At 40.9% G+C, this 13712-nt stretch overlaps 1 protein-coding gene across 1 annotated transcript in view; it reads left to right on the forward strand.

Annotated features, from left to right (window-relative positions):
* Positions 1 to 2728: 2728 nt before the first annotated feature.
* TMEM114 (transmembrane protein 114) overlaps positions 2729 to 13712 on the forward strand; it is a 64698-nt gene continuing 53714 nt past the window's right edge. The window contains exons 1-3 of the mRNA XM_054212607.1: positions 2729 to 2912; positions 3979 to 4059; positions 12936 to 13073. Coding sequence (XP_054068582.1) covers positions 2729 to 2912; positions 3979 to 4059; positions 12936 to 13073 — 403 coding nt within the window. The remainder of the gene's footprint in view (positions 2913 to 3978; positions 4060 to 12935; positions 13074 to 13712) is intronic.

A 13712-nucleotide genomic window follows, 5' to 3' on the forward strand; every position in this document is an offset into this window, starting at 1 on the left:
GCCTCTGCTGCACCAGTACAGTACAGGTTCAAAACAACAAAGAAGGAACTGTACTACAGCTGTATTTTACCCAGTAAGAGTCCTGGGAAGCCACGCTGGTGATTTCCAGAGCACAATGCCCTCTGAATCCTTTAGCACCCATGTAATCTTGCAAGCAGAATGGATGGGGTAAAAGTTACTTACACAAGCTCTGCTCTGCTCTGCTCAAACTGGAAGACTGCTAATTTTGCTGCATTGTACTCTGTACTGCAACTTTGGGAGCATTTTCTGAATTATCTCTGATATTCTGAGCAGCAGATTGATGTTAGCAGATCTAACCAACACCTGGTCTATCTACGCAAAGTGAGTTACTACTTCTCCACAAAGATAAGACTAGATTAAAATTTTGAATCTTTTACGCTGAAAACTCTAGTTTAACTTGAAGAGTCTTGTTTTCTTTTTAGAGACCTCAGTAAATTGGAAATTAAATCTCTGGAGAAGCTAATCTGTACTACTGGCTTTTTCCTTTCATTATGAACCTTTCCTAATGAAAACATGAAGGTGTTTTGATGAACTGTACTTTTTTAGTTTTCTGGCTTTGTAGGAATTAATTTTTCCTCAGCATGAAAATGAATGCGTAAATAGATTTTGCTGATGTGGAAATTAAACCTCCATGTAGAGTTTATTTATTCTTGACATAAACATTTCTATTATCACAGTCTGGTCACAAAAGGATAGGGGTTAGCAGGCTCTAACTTTTGTTTACTGTAAAGTTAATCTAGACAGATTCTACAAGGACCTCCACATATCTTAATGGCTAAAACACATTATTTAATAATGTTTCTAAAAATAAGCATGTGTCCAGAACTTTGTGGGCTCCAAGACTAGTACAAGAACTCTTCAGGACACAGATCATCACTGGTAGTAATCATTTCGTACAATACCTGATTAACAGCTTGGACCCAGCTGGGTTAAGTGTTCCTGCAGTTTTACACCCTTTGCTTTTGTTTGATTTTAATTGAAGATGACAACAGCTGATCATTGCAGTGGCATGATGGTTTAGATGTATGAATGGCTCTGGTTTAGACTTAGGAGAAGAGAGCTGATAAAAAATCTGCTCAATACATGGTGTTTGCGGGGCTAATTCAAGTAACTCTGCAAATACTGTTGGAAAAAACTGGGGTCCCAGTTAAGACTCATGTGCCCCAAAGCTCTTTCATTTTTTCTTACTCCATCAGTTAGTCTAACAAAACATTTCACTTTGCTTCATAAGCCTTGTATGGCTTCTATCACCTGACCATCACAATTACGATAAGGTAACAGCTGCTTAGTTTGTAGAACTACACAGGCACTTTCATATACTAACTTTCATATACTACAAATACAACTTGGAGTCGTTAAGAAAGAGATGGTAAAAGCTTGAAATAATGCTTTAGCTGCTGAAGTGTATTCCTGAATGGAAAGACTGTTATAATCCTGGAAACGCACACCTTTCAGTACTTTTGCAGAACAAAATGTGGTCCGTAGGGCTGATGATTACTGTGTTTAAATAAACACTGTCTCTCAAGGAGTATTTTCCTTTTGACTGATCCTACTGCTGAAACCCTACTGGTTCACAATAGCTTGTTGCCATGGATGGCTAATGATGTCACACATTCTGCCCTGTGTCCATGCCAGAAAATAAATTATTTTTTAATGACTGGGAGTTACTTAGCAATTCCCTGGAAGGCCTGAGGTGAATTACAAGTAACAAAACAAGATGCCCTATTGACCCTATTTGCACTCTGTCTTTATGCCAGTGAACTGACGCAGTAAAACTCCATAGTAAATGCTCTGCAGATTTAAAAACAAGGTTGTGTTACTGCACTTTACCTTGTTATCGAACAGGTTTCAGTGGCCCGAAGATCAGTGGGAGGCTAGGTGAAGTGTGGCTTATGGGCTCACACATGAACACGTCTGCCCCTGGAAAGTACATCACTTTTTGTCCTTCCGAAGTTTTTGGAAGAGGGCATACTGCTTGCGTCCTTCCCGCCATCAGTGATACTTTAACAGGGAAACAATCCTGAGCAGGGTACAGACATCACTGCATCAGGCAGCAATTGCCACGCTACTGCCTTTCTCTCACACCACTTTTCAAATTAGATCTGTCCTTCAGAGGTCGGCATCTGGAAGAACAAGAGGAAATCTCTTGTAAATACAGACAACAGCAGAAAGGCTGTAAGAACACCAGCACCCTTCCTGCTCCCCAGACCTTGGCTTCTGCTCCCTCCTCTCCTCAGGGACAGTGGTGTTTGGGGTAAGGAGGCTTTTGTCCTGAGGCGAGACCACCCGAGAGTTTCAAAGCTGCCAAAGCTACCAGGATACCGCCCCTCCCCCGTCTCCCTTTCCAGGAAGGCAGCCTTCTCCCCAGGGGACTGCCTCAGCGCCCCCTCCCCACACTCCCGTCCCCAGACCTTCGGGACCGGGCCGGCGCTGGCAGGCGGGGCGGCAAAGCGGGGCCGGGCCGGGAGTGGGGCGCGGTGGCGCCGCGGGGAGCCCGGTCTGAGGCGTGGCGGCGGGACGCGGGGTTCCCGCGGCGCCGGGCGGCTGGCGAGGAGCTGAGGGAGACGGCCCTTCCCGCCGCGCGGCCGGGGCGGGGCGCGAGGCGGGCTACCTGCCGCGGGCCCCGCTGGCCCGGAGCGTCGCGCGGCCGCTGAGGAGACGGCGCGGGCGCGAGCGCTGGGTCCGCCTGAGGCGGGCGGGCGGCGGCATGAAGGTGAGCTTGGGCGTCCTCTCCCTCTTCGTGGCCCTGGTGGGCGTTTCAAGCTTCGTCTTCCTTGTGGTGGCCATCGCGACGGACTTCTGGTACATCATCGATGCCTCCAGGCTGGAGAGGTCGCCCAACGGCACGGACGCCCTCAGCTCGCACTCGGGTCTGTGGCGGACCTGCCGCGGTGAGTGCCCGGGAGCGGAGCGCAGCGGAGCGGAGGGGAGGGAGGGAGGCAGCTCCGGCCTGTCGCGATAGCATGCCGTCGCGATAGCCGCTTCTTTTTTTAGCTTTACTTAAGAAAACCAGCCTCCACTCGCCTGTCGGCGCTCTCGACCCACCGGCAGTTCGTTGTCGAACATCTCTTGTGTTACTCGCCGAAGGAGACATGGGGATAGCGAATTTTTTGCTGCTGTAACCTAATTTTACATTAACTTTTAGTTCAAAGTAATTTAATAAGCGTCAACCATTTAGAAGGGAAGAGATGTCTTTTCATTTGACTTAGGGCGAGTTAAGGGGCAAAACTTCTGGGTTAAAGCTATTAAAATGATAAATAGTAAGTAATGTAAATATAAATAATATTAAACAATATATAGTTTTTATACATAAATAATATTAGGATTATTAATATGGATTATATCTATGTAAGTATTATTAGTTTGACATTAATATCTATAAATAATATAAACATAAACAAAATTAACTTAATTCTATGCTAACTAAAGTGGCAAAAGACTCACCAAGTTTACCAGGTGGTCGCACTGCATTTGATCCTGCTCGGTATTTGACAGTTCTGGATTTTAATGAAAGATGCATAAACCCTATGCAGATATTATAGGATTTTCCCCATTTAGTTTACTTTGTATGCCAAGCATATTACTTTTGGTTTTAATTCCACCATTAAAAACAAGGAGTAAGTAATGTTCTTCACAGGCAAGAAAGGATGTTACTTCCAGTGGAGCAGGGAGAAGGAGCAGGTTAAGGGAATTCTCCCCTTATCTGTACCCTGAGCCCCACTGAAATGAGCAGATGTTTCCCTCTTGACTTCAGCGGTCAGGCCCTGTGGGAGCAGAAGTTGGCCAATGCTGGGTACTGAAAATCCCCTCCTTTCCTTCCCTACCTAGGAATGACTATTTTTGAAGCAGATAGTATTATATTAATCATATGTACATGCCAAAAAAAAAAGAAAGGATATATTGCAATAAGATATTATAGCGTAATTTTTTCTCATTGTTTTTTCCCTTCTCTATTAGTGAGGAGTGAATGTTACCCTTTGGTAAACCCCTTCTGGCATGAGAATGCAAACATCACTGATTCACACAGACAGCTTTTGTGTGAGTAACTTTTATATTACTTCTGTACTTCCATCCACCCTTCCCTCCCTCCTTGGCCACTTACAAGGTCCCGTTTCTGATTCAGAGGGGAAGCTCTTTGAGATAGTGTTTTGACTTTGCATCTGTACAATATCTGTCACTGCATGTGATCTGTAAGTGTGATTAGTGTTGAAATGACCATCTATTTGATGTCAAGTTCAGCCAGTTTCTTCCACGGGAGCAAGATATTTCTGCCTGGAATAGCTCAGGAAGGTTCTCAGTTGTTAAAAATAAAAGGCAAAAATGTTCAAAATCCCCTCAAAGGAGTCTGATCACTGAAAACGCTTAAGCACACATTTAAACTAATCTTTAAGACAGCTACAGATCTACCCTTTCAGTGGGATTCCTTGGACTGAAAAAAACCTTAAGCATGCGGGAATTTAAGAAAATAAATCAATGACTGAAAGTAATGTTCAAAGTCTTTAAAGAACATCGTGCTTAAAAAGATTACTTTAAATTTCTAACTGCGTTGGTTGGTATTTACGTCTTTTTCTTTAGATTGATTTGTCTATCAGAATGTTTTCAGAAAGTCCAAACTAAACATTTTCAAATACTCTTGGGCTTCTTCTGAAAGATGATTTAGCTTCTTTGTGTGATATTCTGTACAATGCTTCTCTCATACATGCTTGTATATGGGCTTGCTTTTTTTTTATCTTTTATTTACTTACCTCTCCTCTCTGACTCTGGCTGTTTTCCCCTTGCAGGTGGAATATATGCATTTGTCCTGTGTCTTAAAATGGTATTCTTTCCCTCAAAACCAGACATTTCCCTGAGCAATCCTTCAGAGAGTCTTTATTCTTTTGGAGCAGCATCTCATGATGTAGCTAAGTGTGGCAAACATGGCAAAGTAAGCCTATGAGGTACTGATGCTAATGTAGCTGTATTGCAATAGTAACTGGAAAGTTAAAGTAGGAATAAGTTAAAATAGGAGTAAGATCTCAGTGGGCTACTGAAACGTATTGACAGAATCAAGACTAACAGCACAGATTGTCTCTCAGTGCTTTCAAATTGAAAGGTGCCTTTTCTTTAATCTTTCTTGATTAAGACAGAGGGCCTTAGCTGCTTATGTTGCTGAAAATTGTGAGGATCAGTGAAAATGTTTATCTGCTGCATGACTTAAGCCTTTGAGGGTTCAAAGTTAATTGAACCTAACCAGACTGATCGCTGGCACCTCAACTATTATGTTGGGGATAATCTAAAATTTCAGGATAAAATTATTAGCATTTCAAAAGTTGTGTTCATATTTGCAAAAGATACATTTTTCTCAGGTGAGGATACTTTAGATTACAGCTCTTCAAAAACAAATGCAGAGGCTGTACAGAGCTTTTTTTATTATAAAAATGATGTTGGCTTGGAAACAAAGGACAGCTCTTTGGTAGTCATGAAGTGTAAGAAAATAGTGAATATGAGTAAAAACTGGATACATAACTATGTTTATGGACTCTTCAGAGCTTCAGAAAATTTTTATCTTTCAGTCTCATATTAAGTGCTATTTTTAGGTTCCTGGGCAAAGACTTCAGGTCTGCTAAGACACTTGCAGATTTTATTATAAGCAGGTGTAGTCTGCCTAAAAATGACGAGATAAGAAATCAAAGATACTTTCATTGAAAGAACCTACTAGGTTTGATTAGAATGCCTTGAAGAGTGAAGTTTTAAATATTTTAGATGTTCAACTTCAGTGCGATTTTGGTGTGGTGAGGCTACAGACCCACAGCAATAGCACCTATGGGTAGGAAGTGCCATGCCAGTACTTCTTATTTCTAGGAAACATAGATATTTCTAAGTGACATCTAGGTTTGTTAAGTACTGAGATATTAGCTTGTACTTCACCCTTACACTTCTTTCTTAATTATTTTCTGACTGTGGTCACTGAATCATATTTAGGCAGATCAAGGCAAACCTTCCTCTTCATCTACAACACATTTTAACTAGCATTTTAGAGGACAATTCTGTGATTGTGGATTCCAGTGTAGTTGCAGTAATTTTTTCATGTGTTGCTATATGGGGCAAACAGGCTAGTTGCACAGTTTTAATCAGTTACTTCAAAAAATAATTTTTTAATGTGTGTGTGCCTGTGCAGGTGTCTGTGTGAGGCACATTCACATGCAATTAATCTCATTCTGTCCAGCTGTACACCCATATTTCTCACTGTTCGATTGGCAGACTGAATTTCAGGTGCTCCGTCAATATCAATTGTGTTTCTTGCCCATTATTGCTAAAAATATTTAGAGGGCCTGTCTGCTAATGCAGGCACTTAAGTAACACTTTGTGAGTCCAGTTGCCCATTCTTCACCTGGCATGTCTTAACTAGACACAAGTGCCAAAAAGATGGGAGAAAGTCTATACCTGAGTGCAAGGAGCTGGGTCTAAGTTGAAGCAGAAGTGCTGGTCACTGCCGGAAGACAAACCCTTCATTAGAGAATGAAAAGCATTCACATTCCCTCCCTCCACATTTCCAGTCTCTTCTGTTCATCCTCAGCAGATTCCTTTTAGGTTTATAGCGTACTTCAAATAGATCTCCTGGCAAATTAAAAAAATTGGAAGTACAAGTTAAAGTTCTGTGCTACCAGCAATATTACTCAGGCAATCAACCTATATCTTGTTAAGCCTGGGAATATGGTGTATTTTCACATCGCGGGTGTATTGTTGAGCAATTTCCCTAGTGGATTAGACATAAGCGTGCCTTCTCCTGTATGTTCAACTTCCATTTCTTTTCTTACCACTCCCTCCAGCTGAACATATGGTGTATACCCTCTCTCTCCCTCAAATCCAAAACATATAAAATATTCTTCTACTACAGATTACATTGTGGCGTGGCTATATATTTGTTTAAAACATCAGCCACTGTCTGAAGAAAGATACCGCTAGACTACCTACCACTAGCTTTTCTGAAATTTCTGCATTTAAAAAAAATATATTTTTACTGGAGATGTACATTTTCCTCTGTCCCATACAGGATTAAAATGAAAGTGTCACAGCAATTTAGACAGTTACTAGGGTCTCTTGGTGACCTCTGGGATTAAAGATAGTCCTCTGAAAGTCACCTTTAAAACTGAAATCTGTCAGCTTTGCCGTTTTCCAATAGAAGAAACACAACATTCAAAATCACATCAAAGATGTTGAGGATCACATACAGAGGGAGGGAAGGTGGTGTGGAGAAGAAATGGCAGTATTTAATCTAGTGAAAAAATTTCCCCAAGAGTTGCAGCTCTGTAAAATAATTTCTTTTAAAAAAACAAACAAAACCAAATCCAAGAAATTACCTTGGGGAAAGGTTGCTCTTGGTCATTTTTTCTAACATAACTATTTTTCATTTATCAAAGTCTGTATTGTTAGTAATTTGTAAATACTAGTATAGATTTAGCTAAAGATAGCACCAGTGTAAAATCCCTGCAAAATGAACAATTTTGTAAATATTTCTAACCAAAATCAATTTGTACTCCGGACTTGGTTCAGTTACTTCTTGCAGGACAGATGAGCTGTCAAAAGAAGAAAGCAATATGTTTGCTGGATACTAACGTAACCTGTCAAATCTCTTCTATGAGCTTGACTTTTTGGAAACTCAAGTAACCTGTTCCTATGTGTCTCAGTTATGGCTGGATAGTGACCCCTGCTTGGTAACATAAAAATTACTCCCATCTACATTCTTGTGCACTAAATGCTGTATGATTTGCTGTTCCTAGAAAGCTGTGGCTAAGGTTTTTTCAAAGCATGGTGAAATTTGTTAAAATGTAGAGGGGTTTTTTGTGTGGCTCCCCCCTTTATAGTTTAAAAACAAATTGCCATAAAGCTTTCTTTTTTGTTTTTCTTTTGTCACATCAAAGCAACATCTGTAACATGTTATTTGACCAAAATGTAAGAGGCCATTTTGTTCCCAAGATGTGCAGGGTCCCATCTACACTGCAGAGCTGGGGCTAGTGTTATGAAAAATAACGTGAGAGGAACTACTGTTATTTCTTAATGGCTGCCTGTTTTGCCCCTGACACACAAACCATCTGTTTTAGATACCTACAAGGTATGATTAAGCCTCTGACAATCCTGATTTTTTTTTTAGTGACATGAACATCATGTCCAGTGATTGATTTCCTGTTACAAGTCACTTTTTTAGTGCTCTCCTCTATTCCTGAGCCATCCAGAGATGATCAGTTAATGGATGTGGTTTCCACTTATGTATGGCTGGAAGAAAATGTTTTTCTTGTTATAAAATGAAGACTTGAGTGTGCAGCTGCCCATGCACAACTGCTTTAATTATTCTCCCCAGAGTATTTTTCTTTTTTCTTTTTTTAGATACCAATGTAGTTGGAACCATGAGGCTGCAGGGAAGTTAGTGCTTCCTATAGGGAAACAATCTTTGCAGTAGGGGTGGTTACTGATACCTTAGATGTTATAGTGTAACAGCTGCCTTGGTTTCTTCCTCAATAAAATTAGTTTAATAGTACAGTTTAACTAGACTAGATTTCCTTACAGCATGTGGACCCTGTAATAGTCACTAACCAGTTGCTTTCACACTTCTCCCCACTGTTTATGGGCCTGCTTCATTTATACTGTTACATGTTTATACTCCTGCTGCTAATCCCAGAATGCCTTATTCTTCGGCTGCTGTTACATTTTTCCTGGGGTATTTGCGGTTCTTCACAATTTGTTCTTTTGGTTTTAAGCTATCAGAAGGAAACAGCTAGGGCTGGAATACCTAGCAAGAGCCAGTTCAGAGGCCAAATGAAATAAGACCCAAATGATGTACATAGGAATTCTAACTCTAATTGATGTTGTAGGTGTACACCTAAATGGATCTGCTTTGTTTCTGAGCAACAGTGCGGTGGTCCTTCAAAGAGGTTTCAGTGAAAATTTGCTTTGGTACTTACAGTAGACTTTACAATAAATATGTACCTAATGAGTGACAACTTCCAATGTATGTTCTCATTTTCAAATTCATTGGTATCATAGCAATAGAATGTGAACCACAGTGAATCGTTTATGTTTATCATTCTGTCCATTCCTAGTATTAAAGGTTTTTGTCAGTGCCCACCTGTACCAAGTCTAGCATTATTTTATTTCTACTGTCTGCAATTTGTCTTAAAGTTTACCTCAGAGACTTGTTGCATAAGAAAAGCACAAAATGAAAACAAGTAACACAAAGCCCAGAGCTTAGCTCATTGTCCTGGGGTACCCTCACCCTGTGAGCTCTCATCCACCATCATCTTTTCTCTACTGAACAGGAGGGAATCCAGGCTTTCGTGTCCTTGGGGTTCAAGCCCAGAAGCCTCACATTTAGCCACAGACAGCAGTTTTTTTCTGTTGCTCATTGTTTCTCTAAGTTGTTTTCCTTCCTTCCTGCCTTCCTTCCTTCCTTCCTTCCTGCCTTCCTTCCTGCCTTCCTGCCTTCCTTCCTTCGGTCCTTCCGTCCGTCCATCCATCCGTCCCAGGCTTTCTCAGTGCACTGTTTCTTCCTGGCTTTGCCAAGTCTTTCCAGAGCAGCCCCACTGGTTTTAGCTACTGCCAGCATTCTGTTTCAGCTAGAGGCTTTTGTCTTTCTAACTGGCTATTTAGTTACTGCTGGGGAAGATAAACAGGTCCTTAATTAAGCTTTTCTGAGCTGCTGCCATTTGGAGTATTTCTGATGAGGTGACTATTACAGATTTCTAGAGACTATTGGCTATTATATGCTGTGCAAACAAATCCAAAGTTAGTTTGAAACAATTAAGCTCCAGCGTGTTAGCAGGAGATGATTAACAAAACTGCTAGATCTGCAATTGTTTACTTTTGACACCATTCAGTTTTTCTAGTTCATTCCACACGTTTCTGTCACAAACAGCTCATCAACAACTGTGTTGGGTGGTAATATGGAAATGTCTGCCAAATTCACAGATCTGGACACACACTGCAGATGTCATTCTTACAGACGTTTGGTCAGACCTCTAGTAAAAGAGCTTTGGCTAGCTGGTGTAAAACTTCATTAACTCAGATCAAGCAACTAAAGTATTTTTTTCTACAAAAAAACCTGGAGCACTTTTTTAATGTTCATCAGTTTGTTTCAATACTTTCAAGATTAAACTATTGGGTCTTTCATGTTAGACTGTAAGGGAACTCGGGTGCTGAGAAACAGACATGGAAAACTGAATTGTGTTTTACAGGAAAGTGCACATACCTCTTCTTTTGCAAAATGCTTAGGTTGTGGGTTTTTTTCAATACTAGATTAATTTAATCAAAATGAAGACAGTTATACTATATAATGCATAAATACGTATTTCAACACAACCTAAAAACACTAAAATGACTGCAAAACTAATGTTTTAACTTCTTTCACAAATGATTATTGAAGACAGAAACACAGTAAAGATATTTTAAGTCATGTCCTTCTATAAACTAATTCTGTCCCTCTAATCAAGGAATATAATGGCATAATATCATATGCCAGACGGCATGAATTCAGATTCCCGAGTGGTTTCCATGGCAGCATTTTAGAATAAGTTTTCCAGGCAGTTGCAGGTTTCATAGAAAGACAAATGGTTATTAGGTATTGAACTAGAACACTGGAGGTGATAAAAGTGCTGTTTAACCAAATACAACCCATTAAATATTTGATTTTAAAAAAGCTGCAGGTGATTTGGACACTCTCCCGCACAACATCCTTGTCTATAAACTGGAGAGGCCTGGATTTGATGGATGGACCACTCCGTGGATAAGGAATTGGCTGGATGGAATGCCATCCAAAGGGACTTTGACAGGCTTGAGAGGTGGGCCTATGTGAAGCTCATGAAGTTCAATAAGGCCAAGTGCAAGGTCCTGCACACGGGCCAGGGCAATCCCAAGCACAAATACAGGCTGGGCAGAGAATGGATTGGGAGCAGCGCTGAGGAGAAGGACTTGAGAGTGTTGGGGGATGAGAAGGTCAACACGAGCCGGCAATGTGAGCTCGCAGCCCAGAAAACCAACCATATCCTGGGCTGCCTCAAAAGCAGCATGACCAGTAGGGCAAGGGAAGGGATTCTGCCCCTCTACTCCACTCTGGTGAGACCCCACCTGCAGTACTGCATCCAGCTCTGGGACCCCCAACGTAAGAAGGACATGGACCTGTTGGAGTGGGTCCAGAGGAGGGCCACGAAGATGATCAGAGGGCTGGAGCACCGCTCCTGTGAAGACAGGCTGTGAGAGTTGGGGTTGTGCAGGAGAATACTCCGTTATGGATTTGTTTTCCATTTGCTTCAAAAGGTTACATTCAGAGCCTTATCTTCTTCACCTGCACTTGTCCTGCCTAAATTTACAGTCCTAGCTGCAGTAGCTGAAATCACACCATGAAAAGCAAAGTCAAAGAAATAGCAATGGTTAGTGTTGCTGTCCTAAGGTATAGTTTACTAGCAGCAACTTTGACTAGTGAGGGGTGCCTGGAAAATCACAAAGCACAGGCCCAGTGATGAGCTTGTTTATGTTTCTTCCTTCCGAGCAAAGCCAGGTCTGAGGACAGAGTTGCACCATTCTTACCTTTAAAATGTTAATTGCATCAGATTTTGTCCCAAGGCCTTTTCCATGCAAGACCAAATCTAAGAGGACACATGGATGTCAAAATGGTGGGGAATCAAAATCAGGCCTAATACCCTCAGGAAGCACAAATGGGGCAGAAGACTGGCCTGTTCCTGCTGCCCCTCTAGAATATGAGAACTAAATTGTGTGCTAAATCTCTATGCTGTCACGTTATGTTGTATCACATCCCTGACAACCACTTCTAACTATATAAAACTGAACTAAGTTCCATGGCTATTTCTCCTCTTGGTATTTAACTAAGATTTGCAAACGGTTTTGACATACTAGTTTATACCCAGTAAGCTGAAGATTGATTTGACCATTAACGTCTGAGAATTGCTTCTATAGGTTTGGGTTTCTTAGCCAGCAACAGCAGCCATGGCCAGTTTTGCTGAAGGAAAGACCAGGGAGTATCCTCAAATTTAGAAGCAAGGAGACAGAGTGGTCCCTTCAATGCGTAATGCTGTATTTTGGAAGCTAGAATTACCTTTTTTTTTGGTTATTATTCTCAAAAAGGTTGGGTTGAACATTGTGGATAGATTGCCTGAGAGGGAACAGTGACACAAAGATGGTTTATGATGGAAAAAGCAGAGTGATATGAAAAAATACATAGCAACCCTCTGTTTACACAGCTATTAAAATATTATAGGGATCAAGAAAGACTAATGTAAAACATTTAGCATGGGAGGAAGCAACCAGGGTAGGTTAATGTACTTAGTGAAGCTGCTGTAGAAAACACTGACAGACACAGAATCAGAGCTGGATGGGAAAATTTACCTCTAGTTGATGGTCAGCTGCAACAAAGGAAAAGGTCAACAATTTGCTAGATCAGTTCAGCAGAGGACATGTGACAGAACAGAAAGTGTTAAACCAAAGCATCTGCTGGATCTCACCACTCAAACAAAACAATGCCACTCACTGTGATCTGCATGATTCAGATAACCAGGGCTACTTTTTATTAAGGTTGTCAGTGACTACCTGATGTGCATTGCATCACTTGTTGTCCAGCTAGGCTTAATAGCTGAGAATAGTTTAATTGCTTAAATGTATCCATGTAGACATATCCTTTATATTTGTTGTCTCTGTTTGAAACACAAGTTGTGATCCTGTGGAGGGCTTACCCTGTATGTTACCTTTTTGTCCATACCATATACTTTTACTGCTGACTTAACTGAAAACCCAAGAGATTGTCCACCTCCTTGTTTGTGCAGCTCAGTATAAGGCTTTGAACCTGATCAGGGGCTCTGCACTCAATAGTTATTAGTACAATGACACTATAATAAAATAGTAAAATATTAACATTCTTCATTTTTCTTCAGACATGCATGGAACATTTGTCATCCTGATGCCCCTTAGCCTCATATTGATGGTTTTTGGAGGAATGACTGGATTCATCAGTATTCTTGCCAGGGCCTACCTACTGCTTCTAATGACGGGACTGCTTTTTCTTTTTGGAGGTACTGTATCATCCTGGCTTAACCATTTCAAATAATAAGAGATTATATCTGGGAAATATCACTTTGTCTTCCAGGGGAAAAAAGCTAAGCAAGTTTGCTTTCAGAATAATGCTGGTGTTCATTTACTTGATGTCTGCTCACGTCCTGATGGGATTCTGGAATAGAAAGCTAACGAAGTCAGGAAAGGCAAATAATTATGCACAACCATACATCCTTGTGTCACACGTTGAACACAATGTGTTTGCTATGCCCATTAACACAGAAGATTTAACACCTTTTCAGCACAGTGCCCAAATTCTTTACAGACAGGGTAATGGAGTAATGGCAAAGTGACTTTGGAATTAGTAAAGCGTGGGATTTGATATCCTTGCACAGATCTTACAACTGTTAAGAAAAGCGACATTTTTTCAAAGGCATTTGCATTGAGTTCCTGAAAAGGGTCTTGCTAGCATTCTTGGATTAGCTGAACAACTAGTTTTGAACTAGAGTGGTGACCCAAACTGTGGGTAACAAAAGGAAACCTCAAAGAGTTATTTTAATTGGAGTGTAACATTTCAATTTAAAGCTAGTAAAATTCTTTTACATTTTCTTTTCTATTATTTTTATTGTAAGCAAAACCTCAGTGTTTTAGAAAGTGAT

Source organism: Rissa tridactyla, chromosome 8, assembly GCF_028500815.1.
Source record: "Rissa tridactyla isolate bRisTri1 chromosome 8, bRisTri1.patW.cur.20221130, whole genome shotgun sequence".
Classification (NCBI taxonomy): Eukaryota; Metazoa; Chordata; class Aves; order Charadriiformes; family Laridae; genus Rissa; species Rissa tridactyla.